General features: G+C 44.8%; 1 protein-coding gene across 1 annotated transcript in view; it reads left to right on the top strand.

Moving 5' to 3' along the window:
• Nucleotides 1-945: 945 nt before the first annotated feature.
• The window catches only part of SLC1A2 (solute carrier family 1 member 2), a 133,176-nt gene continuing 106,676 nt past the window's right edge, over nt 946-27,445 (top strand). Inside the window, exon 1 of the mRNA XM_040980108.1 lies at nt 946-1,033. Within this exon, the coding sequence (XP_040836042.1) occupies nt 1,017-1,033 (17 nt within the window). The 5' untranslated portion in view covers nt 946-1,016. The remainder of the gene's footprint in view (nt 1,034-27,445) is intronic.

Genomic DNA, 27,445 nt, shown 5'->3' with positions numbered 1-27,445 from the left:
AGCACCCGAGACTGTGGGGGCCGAGGGGCAACCCTGCTCTCTGCTTTGTCGCTTTGCGCTTCGGCCCGCGCGGGGTGATCCGGGGTGACGTGGGATTGAGTGGGAAACAATAGCAACTCCTTAGATTCTGGGCTCCTGCCATGGGCTGCCCAGGCATTCCCGGACAACCGGCGCAGGCTCTTCTTATTTGGCTAATTTATGGCGAGGGGCTGGGGGCGGGGGGGAGGGATGGCAGAGGAGGTACCGCGTCTGGAGATGGGGGGCGGGGGGCGGCAGTTAAAGGAGTCGCCCGAGGCTGTGGCGCGGGTGATGTCAGCTCTTCGACGAAAATAGAGAGAGAGATCGCCTGCAAATCCCCTGCTCCAGCGGGGGCTAAACCTCGCAATCCCTCCCCGGCCGGCGCCGAGCCAGGCGCAGCAGCCTCCGCCGCCTCCCCCGGCGAGCACACACCCGCACACAAGCGCTCACACGCACACACTGCACACACACACACACACACACACACACACACACACACACACACACACACACACACACGCACACGCACACGCACACGCACACGCACACGCGCGCGCGCGCGCCTTCCTTCCCCCGTGCCAGCGCTCTTCGGGCCTGCCACTCGCGGCGCCCGCTTGCCCCGCAGCGAATCACAGGTGGCAGCGGCGGCGGAGGCGCAGCGGCGGGGTGCGCCTCCTGCAGCGCGGGACACAGAGCGCTCTCGGGGACCAGGGCTCTACAATCCCCTCGGTGCGCCCTGCTGGGCGCCACCACCAGAGGCCGAGGCGAGCGCCGGCCGACCAGCGCGGAGAGCTGGAACGCGGATTAGCACCCGCAGAAGCCTCCAACGCACGTCGAGGCGCTAAAGGGCTTACCCGGGAGGCGGGTGGAAGGGCGGGGAGAGGCTCCCTGTTAAATATCACTTAGGGCCAAGACTCCCGCGCTCACCCCAACGCGCGCTCTCTCGCTCGTCCGCCGGGGCCGGACAGTGCCGAAGAGGAGGGGGCGTTCCCCAGACCATGGCGGCTTCCGAAGGGTGAGGGGGCTCTCTCGGGACCCGCGCGGGAGCAAGGGCCACGCGTGGGGTGGTGGTTTCCTAGGCGGGATGGGGACCGAGAGGCTCGGGCCTCTGAGGTGGCGGCGGAGTGACGCTTGGCTGGGGGTGGGAGGGTGGCGGGGAGACTGGTGTTCTGTGGTGGAATTGGCCGCTTAACCCTTTGAGGGCAAGAGAGACCGAGGGCCGCTTTATTTCTGAGAAAGGGGTAAGGTACGACAGAGATGTGAAAAAAAGTGTGCAGAAGAATCCTCTGGAGGTTACTTTTGAGATTCAGAAGCACCTAGGAAGCGTGCGCGTCGCGTGAGCAGACCCTGCCTGGGGAAGCCGCGCTGTCAGGTGGGGAGCAGTCGGAATGAATGAACCCGGGCTGGAGCCGGGGCGGGGCAAGGAGCCACGCGCGCGGCCTCTCAAATCAAAGCTGGCTCCTTCCGGGCCCTCCTTGACCTCCGGTGGTGGAATCCCCCTGGCCAGACAGGGTGAAAGAGATTTGGGTGCTTCCCGAAAGGAAAAAGGAAAACGTGGTTTGGGTCAGGAGCTGGAGTCCCCAGACCCTGGCGTAGCACCGGGTTCCCTGCAGCGCCTGGGGCCCTTGGGGTCCTTTCCTGTCTCCTAAGGCTCTTGTTGGCGTGGAAATAGCACCAGAGCTGTAGAAGGACCACTGTCTTTAACAAATGGCAGATGGGGTTGCAAGAGGTTTAAAAAGCATCCTTTGACTATTCTTTTTCAAAGGAAGGGAACAGGAACAGCTTCCTGGCCAGTATCTCCAGGAAACTTTTCCAGCTATGTAGAGCTTGAGTGGCAATAAATGACTGATTGGAAAACTCGGCCGTTTGATTGATTTACAAAATTGCAATAGTCCCTGCAAGGGATGACTGGATGCACGCTCTGTGGGGAACCAGTACAAGAACTGCCCCCCCCCCCCCCGCTCCCCGCAGGGCAGAAGTTGTGGGTCCTTGGTGCTGGCATGTTGCAGTCTCTCTTAATAAATTCCACCACTGAGCAGACTTCTTTGGGCACAATGCGTCCCTAAAGTAGAAGTGAAGATCTGGTGTCCAAAGCCAGGTCTGCATACTCCAATATCCAACAAAGGGATTTGTTCTGAAACTGTCTGTGTCCAGGAGGAGCTCGTCCTCTGCCCCCTGGACTCCTGCCAAAGCAGCCTGGCATCTAGTAGTAGCATGAAATTTCTGCCCTTCTTGCCCTAATACTTAGGCAGTGACAACCACTTGCATTATTATTTCTCCCGAAAGATGCCCTAAAAAGACACTTATGTTCAAGAAAAGGTGCTAAAGAAGATTTCTAGAATTCAATATTAACAGCCCAGGTGGTTCAACATCAGTGTCCCTCTGTTTCATAAAGGGTTCTGCATAAGAACAGCTATCCAGCTATCTTTGGATACTTTCAGAGCTCTTCTAGACTCACCCCTGCTCGTAAAGGTTGGGCTGGAGACGGCTGTGAGAAAGATGGATGGTCACAGTTTCACACATCGTGCCTCCAACTAACTCCCCGATTTGATGGTCAGAGAGAGGAAGAGGTTAGGAAAATAAATTACACCTTGAACTAAAGGTGTTTGTCTCTCTCTTGTCCTATGTGAAAGCTGTCCCGTGGTTTGACATTAAATATAGAGTAAAGGTGATTTTCATTGTTTACAAAAGACTCACATGCAACTAATAATGGCATCTTTGTGCACTGAGTTAGGATTGGCCAAAAGAACTCCTAGCTGAGAGATGAAAGAATTGAAGGAATTTGAAAAGCTGGGAGACATTTTTTTTTTTAAAAAAAGATCTGTCATCTAGTTAGAAGCAGTCATTGATATACAGGTGACGTTTTGAGAAGCCTGACCTTTCCCTTCCTTTCTTCTCTTTCATCTCTGGTCCAGGGACCATGTACTTGCTAGATCAGGGGTGACGAGTGTGATGTAGTTTGGAAGCTGGTTTTTAGAAGCCTGACCCCAGTGGAGGACTCTATTAGCTAATTATTTATGTGATATTCTGTTTCCCCTTCCGGTATTTTGAGTTAATACACCTTGTAAAGAAAAAAAATTGCTAGGAATCCTAAAGTTGATCTCCTTTCTTAGGGTTTCCAGTATTGGAACTGTTTCCTTGAAGCGTACATAGCTGAGTAGGAGACAAAAACTATGGTACAGATTTTGGACATTTCAGTGAAACCTTTCACACTGAATGTTTAGAGAATAAGGTGACATGGTAGACTGGCCATTCCAGTTAATATTCATTTGGTGGCTCAATTATCATTAACAACATATGTTGGCTTAAAGAATCGTTAGAAGCAATGGTGATATGTTGTGTTGGTTTAACATCATACTTTCAAAGCTCATTCTCAGATATCATCACATTTCATTATTATAATAACTTTATGAAACAGTTCCGTGAAAACAGACTTTGGGAATAAAACCGTGTGTAATATAATGTCCTATTTCAGGAAGATGCTAGGACTTGGCAGAGTTTCAGAATCATCACCTGGAGAAGCGATTGACTCGTTCTTCGGGCATGGCTGGAGGAACCTTGACTCTGATGTCCCTATCAGCATGTTCCTTTGGGGGTCTCTTTTTTTTTACTCATTTCCTTATGCCCTCAGTCTTTGCTTTGGCGAGCACATTACATATATCTAAAATTTGGGTTTTCTTTTTTCAAGGTTTCTGATTAGTTGGAATCAGAGTTATTAACATCCAGTTTCTGTAAAAATTAACAGTGGATTCTTTGGTAGTTCCCAGGCCTCAGAGTGATTTTCCTGCAAAGCTGTCTAATCTGATAGTTGAGCATTCTTCTCTTCTAGTCCCCCGTCATGGCTAGAATTACAGAAATGGCTTTTAGGTCCCTGACCCAAATTGGAAAGAGATTAGAAGTAGTTGGTGGCAGGCAGGCTAGTGTCCGTTATTGACTGCAGCTGGAGAGGCAGACAGTTTAGAAATACACTCTTGGGGGTAGGTGGAGGCTAGATCATCACATATGCCCGAGACCCAAGGCAGTCTGTCTTCCCATCCACTCCCAGGAGCCAGGGGGTCAGGGCGAAAGGCAACCAGGGGGGCTTGGGTTTCTGCTTGACGCAGGGAGCAAGGGAAACAGAAAACTGCTGACAGCAGAAACCCTTGGCAAGGGAGTCCCCCTGAATTTATTAGTTTGAACAGACAAAGGCAAAACATAACCACTGCCTTCTCCTTCCTCCCCTGGGGAGTGAAGTTGAAATCAGCTGGAGGAGGGGCCCAGGCGGTGGCCTCACGGAGAGGGGGCGAGCAGAGGGTGGCTGTCGTTGGGGGGAGGGCAGGGCTCTAGAGGGGTTTGTGTTATTGCATGCCTTGGGTTTTGCTGTAATTTTCATTCCTAATTTTCTCATTTTCAAGAGCATAGAAATCGGCCTCCTTGGGTAAAATTGACATTAACTAGGCTGTGAGAAAGCCATTTCATGTTTACCGAGACAATCTCTTGTGAGTAATTCAGAGCTTAATTCTCAAGAAATAATATTTAATCCCAATGAAACTTGCGAAGTGGAAATGCCAGGTAATTAAAATCTAAAAGACAGGTTTGCTCATCCGTCCCCTGGCCACTAGCTTTCCCACTTCATGCAACCATCAACGAGGTGTTGTGTGCCTGGCCTTCGACATTCAGGAGATGTGGCAGGCAGACAAGGAAAAGCGCTTAGGAAATGATGCCTCGGCTGCAAAAACATGTAATATTTAAAGGCCGAGTCTGAGATTTCTGGGTCAGTGTGCCATAAATCCTACAATTCCAGAATTGCAAAGCTTAGTCAGTTTCAAACTCAATCCAGGTTAACTTCAAGGAAAATTCCCTGCTCTCCACCAAAATGCCCAGTGTCTGGTTTTCCCCTTTTCAGAGGCAAACTAAATTGTTTTCCATATTGATATTGTTTTCCTCATTGGATTGGTTTACCTTTCAGTATGAACTACACAGATCCTTCATTTCAATCACCTAGTGGCGCAGAGCGTCCTTCTCAATATGAGATTTTAGTTTTGTTTGCATTTTCAGAACTTGCCCTAGTAGTCTGAAAAAAAAAAAATTCTGCAAATGTTGGACGCTGCTTGCTTGCAGTCTTTGCTCTCAGGCCCTCACCAGCTTGTTGGGGAGGGGCAGGCAGAATGCTTCACAGAAAGGGTTTTAGAATCCAGATGACGGCAAATCTCTTTATTTACCAGGATTGGGAGCTTGCTCCCCCCTCCCTCTGCCTGCCCCTCACCCCGCCGCATGCCCAGCGCCAAGTCCTTGGGATGAATTAATTAAAGAAAGAGTGTTTAAAAATATCTCATTGCTCCATCTCCACACGTGTGCCATCATTGATGGGAGGCAGATGGGCTGCAGACTTGTCAGTAGAATAGAAAAGAACTAGCATCTCGTTATGAACCTGTCTGGCTAGCTTTAAATAATGGCAGACAAGATAATGAGCTGGCCATGTCAAAGGAGAATGGAGCATTGTCCTTAAACTTTTACAAAGAGTACCTGCTTTCCTTGGTGCGCTGTTTTTGCAAAGAAATGGCTGTCTCTCCGTGACACTGATCTTTATTTTTGTTGTTGTTGTTGTTGTTGTTCACTTATTTATCTGATGTCTCACTTGAGAAGCAGCTCTGAGCGCTCTCTGCTGAATTGCCGTCTGGCGTTTTTGGCAGTCATAGCAACTGCTTTGGCTTGTAGACTCATTCAGCAAGACTGTGCTTTACAAATGGAATGAAGAGAATGACTTTATGCTGGCTCTGGACACAAAGGGTGTCCATCCTGGCCCCCTGTAGGAGAGGTGGTAGCCACGGTCAAAGATGTGGTAAGAAGCACATGGGGACAAGGAGAGGCGTGTTGTCCCACTGCTTCCTTACATGTTATAGCTTCTTTTAATTCTCCACAAGCACTTTGTTCTGTTCTGTGTGGTCAGGAGGGCCATCTGTCGCTTATGCATAATCTTGCGTAGGATTTTGCATCCCATGTTTCTCTGATCCTGATTTCCCAGCTTCTGGGTCCTCAGGACCCCACAGTTGGAAGTAGATCTGAGGCCTGCCTGCCTCCCTAGATCTTTTGGTTACACAGCATTAGAGAAGAGGCAGTTGGTGCCTGAGAACTGTATGTGGCCTGAAGCTGCCTTCTTTTTTGGCTCATACAAGCTTGGGGAGTGTTTGTATTATTTACCTATACTTAAAAATATTGCAGCCCCTCAAACTCGGTCTTTAGTTCCTCTCAAAAATTAGTAAATTGGCTGCCAAGAGGCCTGAATTTTGCCTTGTCACCATTTATTGGGAGTTTGCAGATCAGTGTTGTTTCAAGTGCTTCATATATGTAATAATTCTCACAAGCTCATGGTGCAACAGGGGTTACTAATATGCCATTTTTGCATGTGTGGAAACTTGGGGATGGGATAGGCCTTTGATGCTGGTTGGGGTGCTCACATCCCATATTAGAGTTACCTGAATTTATGTCTTGGCTCTGGTGCCAGCTTCCTGCCAATGAGCACTCAGGGAGACAGCAGGTGATGGTTCAAGTACTTAATCCCTTCCACCCACATGGAAGACCCATGAGGCTGGCCTGGCCCAGCTTCAACTCCTACAGACATTTGGGGAGTGATCCAACGGATGGGGAATCTCTGTCTGGCGCTCTCTCTATTGTTTTTCAAATTAAGTAAGCAAAAATGACAATCAAGCTGAGAGACAGATTAGGTAACTCACCTAAGGTTTCATGGTTAGTAAATGGCAAAGTCAGTACTTGAATTCAGGCTTGTGGGCTTGGGAGCTGTGCCTCTAACTAGCAACTGCACTTTTCAGATGTATAGAGCTAGGCAAACTGGGGCCAAGATAGGCTATCTCCTGAGACAGGGCCCAGGGCTTTCAAATTGGACAGGTGTAGCTGCATCCCTTGCTTCTTAAAGGCAGCTGTCAAGGAGATGGGGAGTTCAGATTCCATCCTCTTAAGATACGCCGTTTTGTAATGGTTTGGGATTGGAATATTCAAAACGTTAATTCAACGCAGTGAGAGTAAATTCCAACAACTTTTTCTTTTTAACTCCTTACTTGTTATTTCCTTTAACTTTGCTCTGGGTTGTTCACAAAGTGTTTCTCTAAGTTTTGGCTGTCAATGTGTTTTCTCTGAGCCATGAACAGGTACTTCATAGTGGCAAAGGTAGCTGGACGTTTAGCAGCCTAGGGAGTTGTTTTCGTAATCTTCAAGTGCGGCTGTACAGGGATGTGACTTAGTTTACTTTGCTGAAACAGCGACTGGCCCTGCCCCTGGTGTGGGGTTTATGCTGTCTGCTTTGTCAATGATGCCAACAGAGATGTTGAGATTGCTATCTGCTGTCTTGCAGAGAACACCTTTCCTTTCACAGGGTGCATTTCTGTGTGCTTTCAAGAGTGGCACAGCTTGCTGATCACCCACTAGGTGGCAGTAAATGTTAATACATTGTCCCTTCTTGCATTGACATTCTTTGAAATCCTTCTATCCTTAGAAAATCTCAATTCTCACAATTTCCCATCCTCTTCAAATTAAAAACAAAAACAAAAACCTTTTCCTACAAATGTGTAATTTTGAAACAGTGTCTCATTTATTGATGGTATTCATAGATGTCAGTATAAACAAATCCAATCACAACTATTCATTTGAGTCTTCCAAATTTCCATGACTATGTCTGTGTCTTTAGGAAATTCCTATGAAGCACTGCACTCATTGTGCAGGTGGGAAAATGGAAACTTTGAGAAGTTTTTACTGTATATTATTATGGGATTCCTTGCTTTTTTTTGTAATACAAGTATATCTTAAAATGTAATCACATCCTACAATTAATCCACATTTTAAAAGTATTTTGCAACCTCTGATTTTGTGTTTTGCTTTTTTTTTTTTTTTGCTTCTGTGGGTGTTTCCAATCCATTTGAGCAAAGAATCTGACAGCCAGGTGTTCCTAAAGAAAATAGATTATGAAGAACATATGATGCAATGCTTAAAGACAGCAATGAGAAGACAAAAAAGCGAGTTTCTCTCTGACTGGAAAAGTGATACTTCAAAGAAAATTCCACCCTGTGGGCATTTATGCCACTTGGGACACCTGTACCCTGTATTGCGGGGCGTAAGCTGGAGTCTTATCTGTCTTCCCATTTTAGCTTTCCACTGGTGCAAAAATGATAGTGGGGTCTTTGCCACCCACGTGGCGGATTGCTATACCGGATTCTTGACTTCCACCTGGCCCAGCCCTGGCTATTGCAGGAATTTGAGGAATAAACTAGTGGTGGGAAGTCTCTCTTTCTCTGTTTCTCTACCTTTTAAATAAAATGAAAAATAAGTAAACATTTTAGAAAAGAAATTGTCAGCATGAGAAGTTGAAGCAAGTTTAGGTTACCGAGAATGATTGTCAAGCCCCGATTTATACAGATAAAGTCAGAAAATTTCAGGAGGATGAATGGGGAGCAGTATGTTGAGATAAGGAAAAAAGAAAAGAAATAAAAAGGAAGCAAGCATTCTTCTCTGCTGCATACCAGGAGGAGCCAACTGCTGTATGCTTGTTTCATAACGTCAGATTTTTCTTAAAAGGACAGTTGAAATCTGACAGCTTTACTGAGGAAGTGAACAAAGCACAAATCAATGAGCTTGTTTAAGAGTGAATGGACATGTATCAGTTGCAACACTTATGTCAGAAACCCCTAAGGAGCTGAGAACTCTGAAATTGGTTGGGCTACTATTTTTGAATTCATGTGCAACATGGATCTAGAATAAATGCCAAGAATAAATATTAGACTAATTTCCTAAGATTGGATTAGAAAGTAATAGAATTATGGACTGAATTTATTCCCCAGTGTTTTTTGAAAATTCAGTCATCAATCAGCAGGCATTTGTAAATCATAATGGACTCATAGCACTGAAATGATCATTGATTTTTAAATCATGATTAATTGATAATATTTCAGATGAAGAATTAATCTTTTGTAGAAACTTAATTGTTAGTCTGAAAGCATTAAAATCTGGTTTCTTCTCACAGTGGTAGGTTGGACGTGGAGCGTTGTTGCTGGTTGATTCCAAAAGAAGACCGAGATAGAGTCTTGTATTAAGCTTATTGGATGTTTATATTCTTAGCATAAATTCTTGTGAAGAAATGAAGGAGGCAAGAGTAGACAGAGAGGAAGTTGGAATAGTTACAACAAAAAACTTCGTCACTAATTCAGTCTGAAGGAAGAATGGCTCTTCAGATTGGTTCAGAGTTGGAAGTGGAGGTGGTGTGCTTCCTTATTCCTGCACAGACCATTCATTGGTTGCATCTGTGCTCACTGGGTCCTGGTCTTGAGTGAATCAGGGCAAGGACTGGGAGGGAGATACAGTTGAGAGATGTCAACATTAACGTTTCCAGCAGCTGTGAAAGTGAAACTGCTAGTCCTGAAGGCAAGGCCATGGGGACCTGGGCAACAGTGAATTCTGATGGCTGATAAGGTCAGAATTTGCAATCATCCTCCTTACCCCAAGAACAGATGACTGAAACCTTTACATGACTCCAGTTCTTCCAAGGACACATTGTCCAATTGGGAAATGATTACCTGAAATTTATGCCTTACAGGAGGAACATGAATTTTTTTTAAAAAAGTATTTATTTTATTAGAAAGATAGTTCAGATTCACAGAGAGGAGAAGAGGTGGAGCGAAAGATCTTCCATCTGCTGGTTCGGTTCCCAAATGGTCACAACAGCCAGAGATGAGCTGACCCAGAGCCAGGAACCAGGAGCTTCTTCCATATCTCCCGTGTTCGTGCAGGGTCCCAAGGCCTTGGGTGATATGCTGCTGCTTTCCCAGCTGACAAGCAGGGAGCTGGATGGAAAGTGGAACAGCCAGGACATGAACTGACATCCATATGGAATCCTGGTGTGTGCAAGGTGAGAATTTAGCCATTGAGCCGTTACACCAGACTCTGGTATATGAATTTCTGTTACAGAAACCTCCAGTGGTGAATTTATTGTCTTTATTTTGAAAGATTTATTTGTTTATTTGAAAGGAAGAATGACAGAGGGGAAGACAGAGTGAGAATGAGAGTGATTTTCACTCTCCGAACGTGTGCAACAGTCAGGATTGAGTCAGGAGCCAAGAACTCTATCCAGGTCTTCCACAAGGGTGACAGGTACTCAAGTACCAGAGCTGCCTTCTGCTGTTTCCCACGCACATAAGAGAAAAACAATTTGAAGATGAGTAGCTGGGACTTTACCCAGCATTGGTAATGGGGCGTGGGCATCCCAAGCAGCAGCATAACCCACTGTGGCTCAACTTTTGCTCTTCTAGAGTGATGAGTTAATGGGATGTGCCAGAAAGAACAGTAGTCTACAGTCTACTAGGCAGCAGAGAAGAGCTGTTGTTTGAATTTTCAGTGTTGACACCAGCCATTTCTATATTTCAGATACTCTCATTTTCCACGGTGTCATTGTTTTTCCTGATTTGTTTTTATTTGAAATGCAAAGTTTACAGAAAGAGCAGGAGAAGCACACCTTTTAAAGGAATAGAGAGACAGTGAGAGAGAGAGAGAGAAAGACTGAGTTTTATTTGCTGGTTGACTCCCCAAATGAGAGAGAGAGACTGAGTTTCCTTTGCTGGTTGACTCTCCAAATGGCTGCAGTGGCTGGAGCTGGTCCTCCTGGAGGATTTTGCGGGGGGCCTCTGCCACTTTTGTGCAGGGGCATCTTCTGCTGTTTTGTCAGGCACAGTATCAGGGAGCTGGATAGGACGTGGCATAACAAGAACTTAAACCGGTGTTCGTATGGGATGCTGGCACCATAGGCAGCATCTTAGCCTATTACATGGTCATGCCAACCCCTCCCATGGTGTCTTTATGTTAGGAAAATGAGGCAATAAACTAACTGGATGAAACATTTCTGGAATATCCACTACATTGTTCTGCTAAGAAGCCAATATTGACATTTCTCTGCTTTGCTCTATTGGTAACTATTAAGATATGTTCAGAGATGAAAAACACTTATGTGTATAACCCAAGGTCTATGTAGATATTTCCCTTATTTTCTGATGACAATTGAGTCTGCTTTTGGAAAATAGATTTTTTAATCACTGAATTTGTGTTTTTTATTAGCAAAACTATTTAATTGAAATGGCCCAATTGTACAGCAATCAAAAGAAGAGCAAGCCATTTAAAGTCAGTCTCATAAAAAAAATTGCCTCTTTTTTCTTTCCTCACTGTTTAAAAATCACAAATACTAGGACAGGCAAACTCTTGTATGTGCTTGCAGAATTTGAATAAAGATGAATACAGTCACTTCAGGCTACATTTAGAAAACACCTTTCAAACAGACTAAATATCAGGTGAATAAAGAAGCTTGAGGGATCTGCTATGTATTACCAATATAATTAATTTTGACAAAATTTTAAAACATTTTGTCTTTGGAATTAGTGATTCTTTTCCCAAAATACAATTAGCACAGCATTACTAATCAAGAATCTTGAATGTTATGGGATAGCATGAAGTAAAGAACTGAAACATGGTAAAAATCCTAATTATTTTGTCTACTTTTGCTTTGAGGTGGTTTTGTATGCACTTGTAAACATCCTATTCTATTCAAATCATCTGTTTGAAAGAGAAGGATACAAAGATACCCGATCTGCTTTCTTATTCCCTAAATGCCAGTACTAGGTGGTCCAGGCCCAGGCTAAAATGTGTTTGGGAACATGGCCCAGGTCTCCCATTTCCCCTGTGGTCAGCAGGAACCTAAGCACTGAGGCACTATTGCCTGCTCTGCATGGTAATGAAACCTAGCCAGCACCTGAATCCAGGCACCAACATGGGATGTAGGCATCTCAACATGTAGGTCAAATGTCCTCCCCAAACGTCCTATTCTTTTATACACACACACACACACACACACACACACACAAACACACACGTAAGCTTTGAGGATAGTCTGTGATTCTACAATAACTGAATCAGCCAGTCTGGGATCGATAGATACTTAAGTTACCCCCATATCTTCATTACTGTGATATTGTTGGGGAAATATGAGCTGGAGCAGGGATATTGAGACTAAGTAGAAGATGGCAGCAAAAATTTAGATGGGAGATGGAAGCACGGTAGTGCTTAGAGATGGGCATGGGCTACCAGACCCCATGGATATTGAGTGGACTTAGTGAGAATGTGGGGTGAGCATAAGGAGATATTAAAGATGTCTCTAGGGTTTCCACTTTAAGCAAACGGAGAGGTGAGGTGAGTGCAGAAAGGGAATCCAAGAGAGAGACGATGAGTTTGAGAAGACCACGAATTTGGCCATACTAGGTTAGGACTGTTTTTTGTTTGTTCATTTGTTTGTTGTTTTTTTTTACTTTTGCCTTGCATTTATTGACTTTTGGAAAGTACTAGGGGCTCATAGCCAACATAATTAGATATAAATTAACAGATGATACTTTCAATCAGTATTTGTGTCTGTAAAATTGAGTAAAAACAGAAAGAAAAGGTCACGACTGTTTTTAAGAGGTGCTCACTAATTGGTTGGATGTGTGAGAGGTTGAGTCTTGGTCATGATTGTACTTTGTCATCGTACAAGAGAATGAGCTTCCTCAGACAGCTCATGGAGCTAGCAGAAAATTGGACTGAAGGGAGAAGACTGTGGAACTTTAGGAACTAAAGAAAGGCAGAGGGAAATGACTCAATGTGTGTGCGGGTGTGTGGGTGGGTGGGTTCTGAGAAGAGGGCAGTCAGAACACAGCAGGTGTCTTGGAGAGGGTGAGGATGCCACATATGCTAAAGACAGGACAGACAGTGTCCTGAAAGTGGTCACTGAATCAACAGATCACAAGGCTATCAATGTCATTTGCCAGAAAAGTCATTGAAATGACAGTTTCGGCATTGTGTTAGTGTTGGTTGAAAGTGTGTGAAAAGAAAATAAATATACTTTGTTTTCAATGGTTATAATTCAGATGCGAATAGGAATTGGAAATCAGTTGTGAGAAGAACAGAATCACTCTTCATTCTATTCACCTTAGTTTCCAGGGGGGTGAGATGTATGTGTGCTCATGTCCTGCAGAGAAGGCTGACCTGTAAAGACGAAGTCTTGGATACTCTGTAGAAAATGTTGACAAAGAAAAAAATTAGACTTGGGATATTTCATTGTTTGGAGATGCGTGCAGGGGAGGGGATGGTGGCTAGGTGAATACATGGCCAAATATTCCAGTGGTCTTCCTGTTTGGTCTCACAGTGTAGGGAAGAACAACTCAGAATGGAGGTGGAGCAAAGCTCTCCTGTATGGTGTACCGGTACCATGCAGCCAATCCATAGCATGACAGATGGGATGATCTTAGTTCCTTAGCCTCATTAGTCAGCAAACCAGAGTTGGGTATATTTTGAGAGTGATTGCTAGTTTCTTTTAGAGTCAACTTGTTTAAATATTTCTAAGTCTTCCTAGCTGGAATTCTCCATCTTTTTTTACCCTTAACCCTTCCTTCTTGTGTGGCTTGTAAAACTTCCAGGGACTCAATCATAACCCCAACTTTCTCTGGCACTGTGCATTCTCCTTGGATTACAACCTGGACATTCACATGCCATGTATATCCTGATAATTCTTGAACATAGGCTTCTGTCTCAGATCATTTCTCTAAGCTCCAGACTGGCATATCCTATGAGCAAATTGAGATCTCTATTTGTGCAATGTAGCAGTACCTGGAAATTACCGTGGTTCAATGGAACTCCCCCCACACGCCCCTGGCAGGTCTCCCAGTTTTAGCCCTTCTCAGTAAATGGTACTGTTGTCCATGTAGATACCACAAGCCAGAGTGTAGATATTGCCTCTGGCTTTCTCTCTTCCATTAGCCCCAACTGAAAGTTTACTCAGGTTTCTCTCAAAAGGCATCTTAAGCCTGGCTTTTCCCCCCCATTGCTACAGCCTTTGCTTTATCCTAGACAACTGTCATCAGTTCCTAACTTCCAGGTGCTCAAGCACCCTGTGATCCTGCCCACCTCAGGGCCTGGGCCATTCCCTTACTCAGATCACTTCCTGCCTTCTACATGTCACCCCTTTTCAGCTGGTGCTTGTTATTTGGGAGGCTTCAACGGCATTTCTCAGAGGGGATTTCTCTTTCTACTCTGCCCCCACACAGGTCTCCCTTTCTTTGTCCTGCCTCATTGCCCTTGTTTGCTTCCTTCACTGCATAAACTACCTCTTCCATACGTTTTTCATTAATTCTCTTGTTTGTGTCCACGTCTTTCACTGGTATGTAAGCATGTTGGGGACTGGCTCATCATTGCAGCCTCCTGGATCCAAACTTGACGCACTGGACAAGCATTCACTGTTGGTTGCATTCTCATTCACCAAGGGAAGGAGGAATGGCTTCCAACAGAGTTGACCTTTGGCTTGGCCTCTTTTGGGGAGTCTGTTCTTTTTCACATTTTGTTCAAACCTTTGTTGTGACACCTCATCATAGTAAAGTGTGCTAAATGCCTTCTTTTCCGTCTGCTCACTGTCCTGGCATCTCTGTGGATCAGCACTAAATTAATTTCTTTGTGCTCCCACTTTTTCTCAGTATCAGCATGAATAGTAGTGTAATTGTACTGCCTGCCTTGGGGCAGAGACAGGTAAGGGCAGAGAGAGGGACAGAGGGAACAAGTTTAAGGGATAGCAGAGCCATGATTGAGAGCACATGACCTTTGGCTTGTTGGGACATGGTCATCTTTGCAAGATTCTGGTGGGCAGTTGAACATCCCTGCTCACCAGTCTCTAGCCTTTTTGTTAATATAGGGTTCAGGTGGATTGCAAGAATCATTAGCTTGGCCATAACTTGTTTTTGTAGCCAAAAATGTATTTTCACTAGTCAACAGTGCCCTTGCTATAATATTATGAACCCCTGTATCTACAACTCTCTTAAATGACAACCAGGTTTCATTAGATGAATGCCTGTGGGCCCATTCTCCATCTTTCCCTAAGAATGCCTGCCTTTCTTGCTGTCATGTGTGGCTGTACCTTTTCTCTGCTTATTGTTAAGAAGAACCAGCAGAAGTTATAAAGAATTCAGTCGTCAGATACAAAGCAGGGACTTCTCACACCAAAAATCTTTAAAGTTGCAGGAGTGACCAAACTACGGGGCTTGACAACTCAACTCCTAAAAACCGACTTGGAGAAACAAAGTAGCCAGAAGCTGAAAGCATTGCTGCTGAATTATGCTTCTAATTAAGTAACGCTGAACTCTTTCTTGTAGTTTTCTCTCCTCGGGTTTCCTGTGGATCTAGAAGTAATGTCTTGCAGTCTGTGCATGTGTGTGTGTGTGTGTGTGTGAGAGAGAGAGAGAGAGAGAGAGAGAGAGAGAGACAAAATGTGATTGTGTGTTTCTGTAAATAAAATAAAAATGTTAGCTATTTGTGTATTTCCTCCACTAGATTTTTTTTTTTCTGGAGTTTTGTGCATTCAGAAAAGGATGCGGTATTTGTTGGGACTTGCTTGGATGTGAGAATAGAAATGTATACTCAGCATCTTTGCTGACTCCTTCACAGTGGGAATTCTGTGACTGGATGACGGGCCAGTAGGGGAGACTGGCTTGCTGAGCTTTATGGGAAACTCTTTAGCTGATGCCACCCTCACCATCCTCATAGTGAAGGCTAAGTTCCTCCTTCATTCAAGGCCAGGGTACTCAAATACTGTGCTTGAAGTGGAAGGAGAATAAAAGGGTAGATGCTACATGTCCAATTCTAGTTGCTGAAATGGAGCAGACACAGAATTTGTTAGTCCTGTGCTTCCTCCCTCTCCTCCTTTAACCTCCTCTCCTTCTTCTTCCTCTCCCTCTCCCTTCCCTCCTCCTCCTCCCCTTCTCCTCCCTCTCCTTCTTCTGTCTCTTCTCTCTGTCTCCTTCAAGACTCTCAGTGGTTTTCAAGCCAGGTCAAGGACAGACGTCAACACAATATTCACAATGACTGTTCCAACCGCGGAAAGAACTCACAGTTTGTCCAGCAGGGGGTGTAGTGGAGCCACACGTGGCCGGAGGCTGGGTCTTGGGGATTTTCCTGCTGATCTCAAGCAAAAGTCAAAGGGCAACTCGCCTTTCCCAGGCTGGCACGGGCTGTTGCCAGGTTTTAACTGGGAGAGCCCTACCACTTCGATTATTTACATTCAAAGTGACCCGCGGTTGTTAAATCAGCCAGGGACTAGAGTTCTCAGAAAGCCACTGCTGTCCCAGGACACCCGGGCTGAAGTGGGGAGAGAGTTGACAGAGGTCGCTATTGACTGGCCTGGCCTGACGCCTCTTCCTCCTCCTCTTGGTCTCTCCTTGGGTGTCATCAGCGGGGTTCGGACAAGGTTCGCTGGTGCTGGAGCTCGGGTATGTCCAACCTGGTGTGGTCTGGGTTCTTTTCAAAATTTTTTCAGGTGCAGGTGGGAGGGAAGGCTAATCAGGGGATACAAATGTGGCTTTTTAAAAAGAATAAGAAAGGAGCAGGAGGGATTGAAAACAGCGTTTTGAAAAAGTTGGAAACGTCCCAGAATAAACAGCACAAAAATAGAAAGTGGAAACAGAGAGATTCCTCTTCTCAAATAAACGTAACAGACACCCCAGTGGTCTAGCTTATGTTTCAACCCAACTGGCCGCACAATTAAAGAGGCATAGAACCCCACGTTGTTAAAAGACACGGGGCCTTAGACGTGCAGTAGAGGAGTCGGGACTGAGCCATGTGTCCATATGTCTACCCGAAGAGAACTTTCCTCTGAGCCTTCAAGCCCAGCTGCTGAGTGAGCCAGTGGGAGGAAGAGGTCCTTCTCTTTCTTTGAACACAAGGAGAGAACAGTTCTGCCCATTTGTACTGCAGTTCCGGTTAGGAAGCATTTTAAGTGCAACTCAGATCACAGGGTGTTTTTTTTTTTTTTTAATTAAGATGATCTTATAAACACAGAAGACAGGGAAGCAAGGCTGGCTCCATAGGTATGGGACTTGCCATCACCCATCTTGAGGTTAAAGATTTATTATTTATTTTGAGACAATTAGAGAGAGAGAGAACAAACTCTTCCATCTGCTGGTTCACTCCCTGGCTGGCCACAATGGCTAGCATGGGGCCAGCCAAAGTCAGAAGCTCCCTCTATGGCAGGGAGACCCAGATACTTAGATGCTGCATTGCGGGAACCCGGGTGCTTGCTTTCTTAGGCCATGAATGAGGAGCCACATTGAAAGTGGAGCAGGTGCAACATGAACTGGTACCCATATGGGATGACAGTGTTGCTGGTAGTAGCTTAACCGGCTATGCCACAATGCTGGCTCCTGTCGCCATTTTCCATTTCTCACTGGGACCTACACATTGTGCGGCCTATCCTCCAAGGAAGCCACAGATGTGCATGGAATGGTGACCGTAAACATGATAAAAGTGATGGGTGACTTTGAGAATATCTTCCCTCTTATAACATGCTTAAATATGCTCATAATAAGATACTGAGAGCTGGTGTTGCACAGTAGTTAGAAGGATATGTGTTTTTCTAAAGGTTTATTTATTTAGATGTATTTATTTTATTAGAGAGAGAGAGTTCTTTCATCTGCTGGTTCACTCTCCAAATGGCTGCAATAACTAGAACTGGGTTGGTCCAAATCTGGGAGCTGGGAACTCCTTCCAGGTGTCCTATATGGGCACAGGGGCCCAAAGCCTTCAGCCATCTTCCATTGTTTTCCTAGGCACATTAGCAGTGAGCTGGATTGGAAGTGGAGCAGCTGAGACTTGAATCAGCACTCATATGGAATGCTGGCACCACAGGTAGAGGCTTGACTCACTACCCCATAGCATCAGACCCTTAGAAAGATGTATTTTTGCTAGGAGACACCCAAGCATAAATTTCTGTCCATCACTCACTAGTAGAAATTACAAAGTCTGTCAGAGACTCAGTTTTCTTCTCTGTTAAATAGGGACAACATCACCCACCTGACTGTGTTTTGGAAAGGATTAAGGGAACCAGTTCAAGTGCCCAGTATGGTGCCTGGTACGTGGAACATGCTCTCTAATGGCAGCTGTCATTCCTAAGTGCCAGGGCTGGGTTTCTGTAAGCCTGCTGATTTTACACGGGATTATCCATCAGTCCTCTGTTGCAAATCAGGTGGCTAACACTCGGTGCACATCCACAAGCATGTTTGCTAATTCTTTCTACCAGAGCTGCAGATGCTGAGATAGGAGGTCCTCCTTCCTTTGATCCTGGGAGTAGTCTATTTGTACTCCGAAGGTTTGTTGGAAGATTTTCCTCTTATGTGTGCCTAACCCTTGAACTGTTTTGACTCACAAAAGTTCCAATACTAAATGGCTTCTGTGTATCTTCCAGCACCAGCTGGTATCCTGCAGATCAGTTCAGTTAGCTTTCAATCCCCTAAGAAGGACTGAGTCCTACGAGACTGCTTCAGACACCAGTTGTTTCTGCTACTTCTGACTGGCAGGTTATTAATTTAGGAAGTCCCCATAACTCCCTCCTCATGTTGAGTGTTCATCGAAACACTAATCAGAACAGCTCTCAGAACTCAAGGAAGCACCCTTTTTTTTTAAAAAGATTTATTTATTTTTGTTGGAAAGTCAGATATGCATAGACAAAGAGAGACAGAGAGGAAGATCTTCCGTCCGATGATTTACTACTCCCCAAGTAGAGCCCGGAGCTTCTTCTGGGTCTCCCATGCAGGTGCAGGATCCCAAGGCCTTGGGCCATCCTTGACTGCTTTCCCAGGCCACAAGCAGGGAGCTGGATGGGAAGTGGGGCTGCCGGGACTAGAACCTGAGCCCATATGGGATCCTGGTGATTTAGCCCTCTAACCATGCCTTGGTTTTTCTGATGACCAACCCCCCAATCCTAAAGCAATCTGGGGTGTCCCAACTACTGGTCATCTCATTAACATACAAAAGGTTCTTATGTTCAATGTAGTCATGTTCTTTTACTGCAATGGGGAGCCAAGGATTTTAGGAGCCACATGCCAGCAGGAGTTTGAGACAGATACCAGATATTTAGTGATAATTTATGTGTTTAACTTATTTGAAATAAAGGAGACAGTAAGGAAGACAAGGGGGAGAAGGGAGATATCTCCCATGTTCAGATTTATTCCTTAAATGCTCACAGAGTCAGGGGCTGGGAAGTGAGTCTGGGTTTCCTGTGTGGGTGGCAGAGACTCCATCGCTTGAGCCATCACCAGCTTGCTTCCCAGGGTGTGTGCACTAGAAGGATTCCTGGGCTCTCGGACAGAGCCAGGACTCAAACCCAGACACTGTGATGTGGGATGTCCCAAGTGCTATCTTAGCCGCTACATCTAATACTTGTCCTTCCAATATTTATTTTTTATTAAATTACAATCTTATAATATCAGTTTTTCCCAAGAAAGGTGTGTCCTGTACCCACTCATTCATTCATTTATTCACCTGTCACTCAGAAATGGTCTGAAAAGAAAACCATGTATTTCTGGAGATGCCGAACAGAGACACAGGCTCCAGAAGCCATATTCAGGTCACGGTCACACAACATCAGCAGCAGCACAGTCTGGGGCCTGGAGAGCTGGAAGGGAGGAAGGGCTGGATTTCTGTTATTTCCCTTAACACTGAGGGCTTAGTTTCCTCTTTGTGAAGAGACTCCATCAATCCCAGCCACCAGTGGTCAGGATTTCCAAAACTTTTGCACATCTTCAAGTGATATTTAATTAATGATATTATTGCATATGGCCAAGATGAGTTTGAGCACCTGAGGAACATATGACAGAATGTTACAGCTACAGCGTGCGTGTGAATGTGGAGCAAATTGAGCCTGTGAATGGTGTGAAAAAAAACGCTTGTCTCACCTAAGCATGTGATAAGGAATACTGTGCAGCTAGGCACCAAGCGGTGTGGATAAGATCACTTTTCTGGGGTATAGAGCAGAGACTCCAGTTTTGTTGTGGTAGGTGTGTTAATATTATCTCTGTTACATTTTCATGGGACTCTTGAGTTTTCATGGATGCATCTGTGTGGTATGTGGTGGAGGAGGCTACATTAAGTCGCCATTCTCTAACAGTGGCTAGTTCATTCCCAGCAAACTTACTTTATATACAATCCATGCTAATGGGATACAAACCACATTTTTGAAAAGTTGAAACACTTGTTATTTCACTGCGGAACCATAAATATCTTTGCTGTTGGCATATTGCATTGCAGATGCATATGTGCATATTGACACATTAAAAAAATATAAAAGTGGGAGCATAACCCACAGATTGTCCTGTACCCTACTTTCTTCACTTGGGAATGTGTGTGTACAACTCAACAACAGCCAAGTGGTAAAAACGGATGGGGCCAGGGAAGGCAAACAAGGTGAGGCACATGGCCTCTCTGGATATGCTCCCCTGCCCCCCAGTACCCTAATTCTTTTTATAGTTTTTTTCTTTAAAATTTATTTATTGTCATTGGAAAGATAGATATGCAGAGAGGAGAGACAGAGAGAAAGATCTTCTACCCGCTGGTTCACTCCCCAAGTGGCACAATGGCCCGAGCTGAGCTGATCAAAGTCAGGAGCCCAGAGTGTCTTCCAGTCTCCCTCGTGGGTGCAGGGTCCCCAGGCTTTGAGCCGTCCTCTCCTGCTTTCCCAGGCCATGAGCAGGGAGCTGGATCGGAAGTGGAGCAGCCAGGACTCGAATCTTTACCCACCCATATGGGATTCCGGCATGTGCAAGGTGAGGTCTTTAGCCACTAGACTATTGTGCTGGGCCAAGTACCTTAATTGTTTTACTAACCTGGATCTCCTCAAATTCTATCTTTTAGAGATTTCGAAGGCAATTTTATCATAAGCATATATCAGTAAGTGACTCTCTAGACTTGTTTCACAGCTATTCCAGTATGTGGGCATACAGTGGCTTTTAAAGCCAATATGCTATTAGACATTGATCTTGTCTCTAGTTTTTTAATAATTTAAACATCTTTTGTGTACACCATTGCCACGCTATCTCAGTATCTCCTCTGCGTATGTTAGAAGTGAAATCACCACATCAAATGATGCATGCACCTGCCATTTGAACACACTGCCCAATCAATATCAGAGGTCAGGAGAACCCTGGACACTGTTACTCTTTTAAGTCCACTTTTAACTAGTGTTTATTAACCACAGTTGTGGTCTAGGATGGCCCAGGGGTTACTCTTGAATTCCTTGTCATATGACAAACATCTGAGTCAAACTTTGGCTAAGCAATATCTTTCTTTGTGTGTGTTGTTATTCAAGTATATTTATTATTTACCATGATACATTTTTGTAGGTGTAGCAGTTCTCCTGTGCTTGTCAAATTTTGCTTTATGGCTATGTTTTCTACTTCACATAGACTCTCTGGGGTCCCACATCAGTGTATTGAAATGGTTACATGCTTTGGTTCTGTGGCTTATACACAAATTCTAGAGCGTGTATAGAGCGTGCTTTGATTTCTCTATCTGTAATTGCACAGCCTTCACATACATACAGATGCTCCCTCTCTGCAGGGGACTGCGTCTCCCACCCAGTGGAGGACTGGCAGATCATACCAAACCCTGTACAGGCACACATTTTCTGTTCGCGTCTTGTAAGTACAAGTTCAATGCATTTTTGAGTGTCACTGAGCACTTACCATGCAGTGTGGTTGTAACATATTCTTTGAGGTGGATAACAAAATTAGTGCAAAATCGTTTCTTCTAGTTCACACTCTCTTGGATAGGAAGGCTCATTCTTATCATGTAACAACCTCGGTTCTTAGTTTTTTTTTTCCTTCTGATTAAGTTGAGAACTCTCACCTTTTCACTTAAAGCAAATCCTTTCTAGTCTGTTTTTAGCACATTCAAGTTGTTAGCATCTTTACTTTTGGGCTGCTGAGCCTATTACAAAGTAATAAAAAGAGTTCTTGAATGCAAATAGTATGATGCCAGGACAGTTTATCTGGCAACTGAGATGGCTGCTCAGTGCCTACTGGGAAGAGGTGTGTGAAGCATGGTATACTCTTGCTAAGAGGAATGTTCATGTCCCTGGGAGGAGGAGGCTGAATGGTATGTGATTTTATCATACTATTCAGGAAAGTGCACACCTTAAAACTTATGAATTACTTACTTTTGAATTTTTTCTTTTAATAATTTTGGATCATGGTTTCTATAATGGTGACCCAGAAAATACAGATTTTCATTAAGGAAAGACTTCTGTATTGCTGTGGATTTGTTTGACATCTGCATTGTTCTGTAAAAAGGTGCCTTGTCGACTTTATTCAGGGCCAATTTCTTCCTTTTTGCCCTGCCTTTAAAAATTATTGTTATTGGAAAGTCAGATATGCAGAGAGGAGGAGAGACAGAGAAAAAGATCTTCCATCTGCTGATTCACTCCCCAAGCGGCTGCAACTGCCAAAGCTGAGCCAGTCTGAAGCCAGGAGCCCAGAGATTTTTCCAGGTCTTCCACGTGGTTTTATGCAAGGTTTTATGCTGTCCTCTCCTGCTTTCTGAGGCCACAGGCAGGGAGCTGGATGGGAAGCAGAGCTGCCAGGATTAGAACTGGTGTCCATATGGGATCCTGGTGCGTGCAAGGAGAGGACTTTAGCCATCACACCAAGGCCCTGCCTTTTTGTTGCAGATGGGAAGAGCTAAATATTCCTTCTGCTTAGAATCAGGATAGATATCTGGTAGCTTATGCACACCTGGACATGCCCCTCTGCAGTGCAGACACTTTATCTGCCAGGTTTGCTTCTTTCATTGATAACCATCTGCTTTCAAGTCCCCCTCCCCAGACACCTCCCTCCCTTTTTTTACGGTCATCTAGATTTTATACCTACGTGGTGACATCTACATGACAGTGGAATAGGAAGCACTGGGGAGATCTAGAAAAATCAGACAGAGGTAAGCATCCTGTTTGGCTTGACTTTGTGGGCTGGTGAAAGGGAAAGTGTTTGGAGCACATAATTAAAAGCACTTGTTTTGGTTTCTCATGTGGCTCAATTGGTGGTTGCATGGGGCACAGTGTCTTTTGAAGACCAACTCTTGGCTTTAGGGATAAATAGGGATTAAAGTGGAAGGGCAGTAACACAAGGGAACAAGAGAGGAAAGAGGAGCTGTAGGCACACGAGGGAGGGCCTGTGCCTCCAGGTTGCAACAGATTTTAAGCCAGACATTCTGCTGGTGGAAGAAATATGGAAGCTGATGCAACTGAAATGCCTCAAAGGAAGGGATTGCAGACAGATGACACAGGGTGTGGTCTTTCCTTCCCATTTGGGAGGTTCCTGAATAGATGCTGCTGAAATTCACAGGTGCCCGTGGACTAAGTAAGTGTAGAGGCTAAGCCTTCAGCTGCTTAAGGTAAGACTTTGCCTTTATTTAGCACCCTTAAGATTAGCTAACTCACATCACCTCTGGCACAGTTGGCCAGTGACACTAGTTTCTATTACTGGATCAATGGTGAGCATCAAATCTGTTTGGTTAGACTTTTCTTAACTCACTGAAGTATTACTTGCTGTAGACTTGATATCCCTCAAATGGATACTTTCTGTGGGTAGCACCTTAAGTCTGGGCTCCGTTCTCTGGCTAAACTCAGAACACGTGTTTGTTCCCTCCCTTTGCAAAGTGAGAATGGCTAGTGCGTGTGAAATTCACAAATTCAAGGCTTAACAGCAAACATAAATTTTACGATTATTTGGCTGTCTGTGCTCAGGACACTGAGGCAGTAAAAGGAATCAAGGCTCTTCAAAACCTCATTGTGGGGGATGCGGACACTGTGGACCCCTTGCAGTGACCAGATACTCCTGTATTAGCTGCGAGGTGAGAGCGGAGGACAGGCTGAAGTGGATTTTCCATGTGGTAGCTCTAGGCATCCGAGGAATCTCTTCGAATAGTACTTGAATCAGCTCAAGCTGTAGTAAAAACGTGGTGCCACTCATTCATTTCATGAAGACTCACAGGGTGGCCAGGCCCTGGAGGCGTTAGAGACAGAGCTCTGGGAGCTCTCCTGCTCCCCAGCCTGGCCTCACATCCTCACTGCAGCCAGAAGGAACAGGGAGATGTTTGAATGTGGAATCAGCTACTTCCTGGACAGGTGACTTGTGCTTTCAGGCTTCGGGTTCTTCATCACTTCCTACCATAACATACGGGTAATCACAGGTGCTTTGGAGGATGGGATGATGGTCATCTGTCATTTGTCAAGTACTAGAATGAACCGGGGCTCAAAAAATGGTGCCACTTATTTATTAATTTGAGAGGGAGGGAGGGAGGGAAGAAGAATAGATGATAGCTAGCTAGTTAAATAATACATAGATAGACGACAGCTAGATGATAGATAGATAGATAGATAGATAGATAGATAGATAGATAGATAGATAGATAGATAGATGATAGGTGCCTACAATGGGTAATACTGGGCCAACCCAAAGCCAGGATCTGGGAATTCAATCCATGTATACCACATAGGTGGCAGGAACCATTTGAGTTCCTGGTCCGTTGTCACTGTCTCTTATTGTCTACCTAAGCTGAAAGCTGGAGTCAGGAACAAGATCTTGGAATTTAACTGATGCACTGTGGTGTGGGACATGGCCATCTTACCCACTAGGCAAGCTTGCTACCTGATCCCAATTGACTGTTTTAAAAGATACTACCAGATGGGCACCATGTGCTAATGTCCTTCTGGAATACCTAAAGTCGCACTTTTCAGAAGTAGAGATTTTCAAAATACATCAATGCTACATTTATCCACCCTCTCTAACCCTATACCGCCATCGCTTCCTCCCACCAAGCACACACGTGCACTTAACTCTTGCTGAGACAGCCAAAGGGTGGGGCTTGGGAACCCCAGCTCTCTCAGGTGTTTGGTCTGGAAGGAAGAAGTGTGAATGTTAACGAGAATCCGATTGTTGCCAATGCATGCTGGGATTCCTCAGGTCTGCTTGGGATTCCCAGCGGGGCCCCTTCCCTGAAACAACAAAGCAGCTTCCTTCACCTGCTCCTGTGATCTGCACAGCCCTGGACACAGGGGGGCGCTGCAGCCCCACTTTAGGCCAGAGACGGCTTGATGTGCTCCCAGAGTCCCAAAGAAATCACTGCTTTCTCAAAACAAAAACAAAAACAAAAAACCTTTTCCATGATACGGTTTTGTAGGTATAGAAATTCCCCCTTTGCTTGCCCTATGTTCTTCCCCTTTCCCCCTCCTACCAATTCCCCCATATTATTGCAGAACTTTAGTAATAGTTACAAGTTTAGCATTCGTGACTTTGTAGGTGTAGATAAAGATAGAAAATCGAGTAGTATATTGTCAAGGTGTATTTAATTGTTTCATGGAGAGTACTTCTTTTATTTGAGAGGTTTTTGTTTTGTCCTTGCAGAAGTTCATGTGCTCTGGCTTCCAGTGTGGGAATCAGAGGAAGGTGGGCGTTTTACTTCATGAACAAAACAAAACAAAACAACATGCAAAAATGTGTATATCTTCTTTAGCCAGGAAACAGAAAATTAGGCAAACAGTATATTTTTTTAATTTTACAAATTTTTAAAAAAGATTTATTTATTTATTGGAAAGTCAGATATACAGAGAGGAGGAGAGACAGAGAGGAAGGAAGATCTTCCGTCCGATGATTCACTCCCCAAGTGAGTGCAATGGCCGATGCTACACTGATCCGAAGCCAGGATCCAAGAACTTCTGGGTATCCCACACGGGTGCAGGGTCCCAAGGCTTTGGGCCGTCCTTCACTGCTTTCCCAGGCCACAAGCAGGGAACTGGATGGGAAGTGGGGCTGCCGGGATTAGAACTGGCGCCCATATGGGATTCCGGCGCGTTCAAGGTGAGGACTTTAGCTGCTAGGCCATGCCACCGGGCCCCCAACATTTTTAAATTAGATACAAACGAAAAAAATCCGTACACCCCATGTGATATTATCTCTCTCTCTCATACACACTCAGAGGCTTGGATGCTTGTGAGTGATTTTTATTTGCCAAGATAACGTATCACTCTGAAAACCATTTTGTTATTTGTTTTTCCATTTAAAAATAGCCCGGATCAATGTTTTTCTATCTTTCCTTCATCTATTTTTCTTCAAAGTGACTGTGTATTTGCACTGTTGAATATAGATTTGTTTCTCTCTCTCTGTATAATATTTTCAGTTCATTTTTATTTGAACGACAGAAAGGTTGAGACAAACAGAAATATTCTTTTTTTAAAGATTTATTATTATTATTTTTTTTATTGGAAAGGCGGATATACAGAGAGGAGAGACAGAGAGGAAGATCTTCCGTCCGATGATTCACTCCCCAAGTGAGCACAATGGCCGATGCTATGCCAATCTGAAGCCAGGGGCCTCTTCCGGGTCTCCCACGCGGGTGCAGGGTTCCCAAAGCTTTGGGCCGTCCTCAACTGCTTTCCCGGGCCACAGGCAGGGAGCTGGAAGGGAAGCGGGGCTGCCAGGATAGAACCGGTGCCCATATGGGATCCCGGGCGTGCAAGGCGAGGACCTTAACCACTTGCGCCACCGCGCCGGGCCCGAAACAGAAATATTCTGTCTGCTGTTTCACTCCCTGAAGGCCCGTAACAGCTGGATTGAGCCAGGCAGAAGCCGAAGCTGGGAGCTGGGAACTAAATCCAGTCCTCCCACGTCAGTGGTGGGAAAGCAGCGACTGTTGTGAACTACTGTAATTCGTATTATATTGCAAAGGCAGTCACAGAGAACGTGGGAATGAGTGGACATTGCTGTGTTCCAATAGACTTTTTGTATTGTCTATGTCTACAATGTCATGATACACTTACATGGCAGCATGTTGGAATTGTGACTGTAGCTGCAGGCCTTGATTGTTGTAATAACATGGGGGAAATAGTGAGGGGACAAAGAGGAGGGAGAAAGAGGGAAAGCGAAAAATTTCTATACCTACAGCACTGTATCATGAAAAAAAAATAACAGTTAAAATAAAAAAGATAAAAAATACTCCTTATTTATAAACACAGATGTCAGGCTGGACGTCACCCATGAGCTGTGGTTGGCTGTCTTTCATCAGGATTAACGCTAACAGAAGTAGAATGGGGGCCATCTATGCAGTGTTATGCTTGTACCAAGAAGGGAGTTTTAAGAATGTGTTTCATTTACCTGCATATGTCCAAACGATTACTGCTTCAACATGTCATCAATACGGAATGTCAACTAATGAGGCGTATGACTTTGCTACACTTTGCTAGGATTTTCACAATCTGCTGTGCATTTTGAAATGCATGACACACCCTATTAGATATTTAGTTAGGTCTTGAGGCTTGACTGCCTGGGACAGCACTTCTCTAGCAAGTGTTTTTTAAAACCACAATCCATAATCATTTAGTGGAAGGAGAAAGGAGTTTAGAATAAAATGATCAAGCTTCAAAAATGAGGTGCAAGGGAACAATGCATAGAGAAAGGAGATGGACTTTTTCCTGCAGTTGTATATGTTCACATGTGTTTGCTGTGTGTTTATGTGGCTGTATACACATGTCCTTGTATGTGCTCTGTACATACGTGTGCTGGCATGT

Source organism: Ochotona curzoniae, unplaced genomic scaffold, assembly GCF_017591425.1.
Source record: "Ochotona curzoniae isolate NIBS_2020 unplaced genomic scaffold, NIBS_Ocur_1.0 contig_3432, whole genome shotgun sequence".
NCBI classification, from domain to species: domain Eukaryota; kingdom Metazoa; phylum Chordata; class Mammalia; order Lagomorpha; family Ochotonidae; genus Ochotona; species Ochotona curzoniae.
This window is presented reverse-complemented; position numbering and strand designations above follow the sequence as displayed.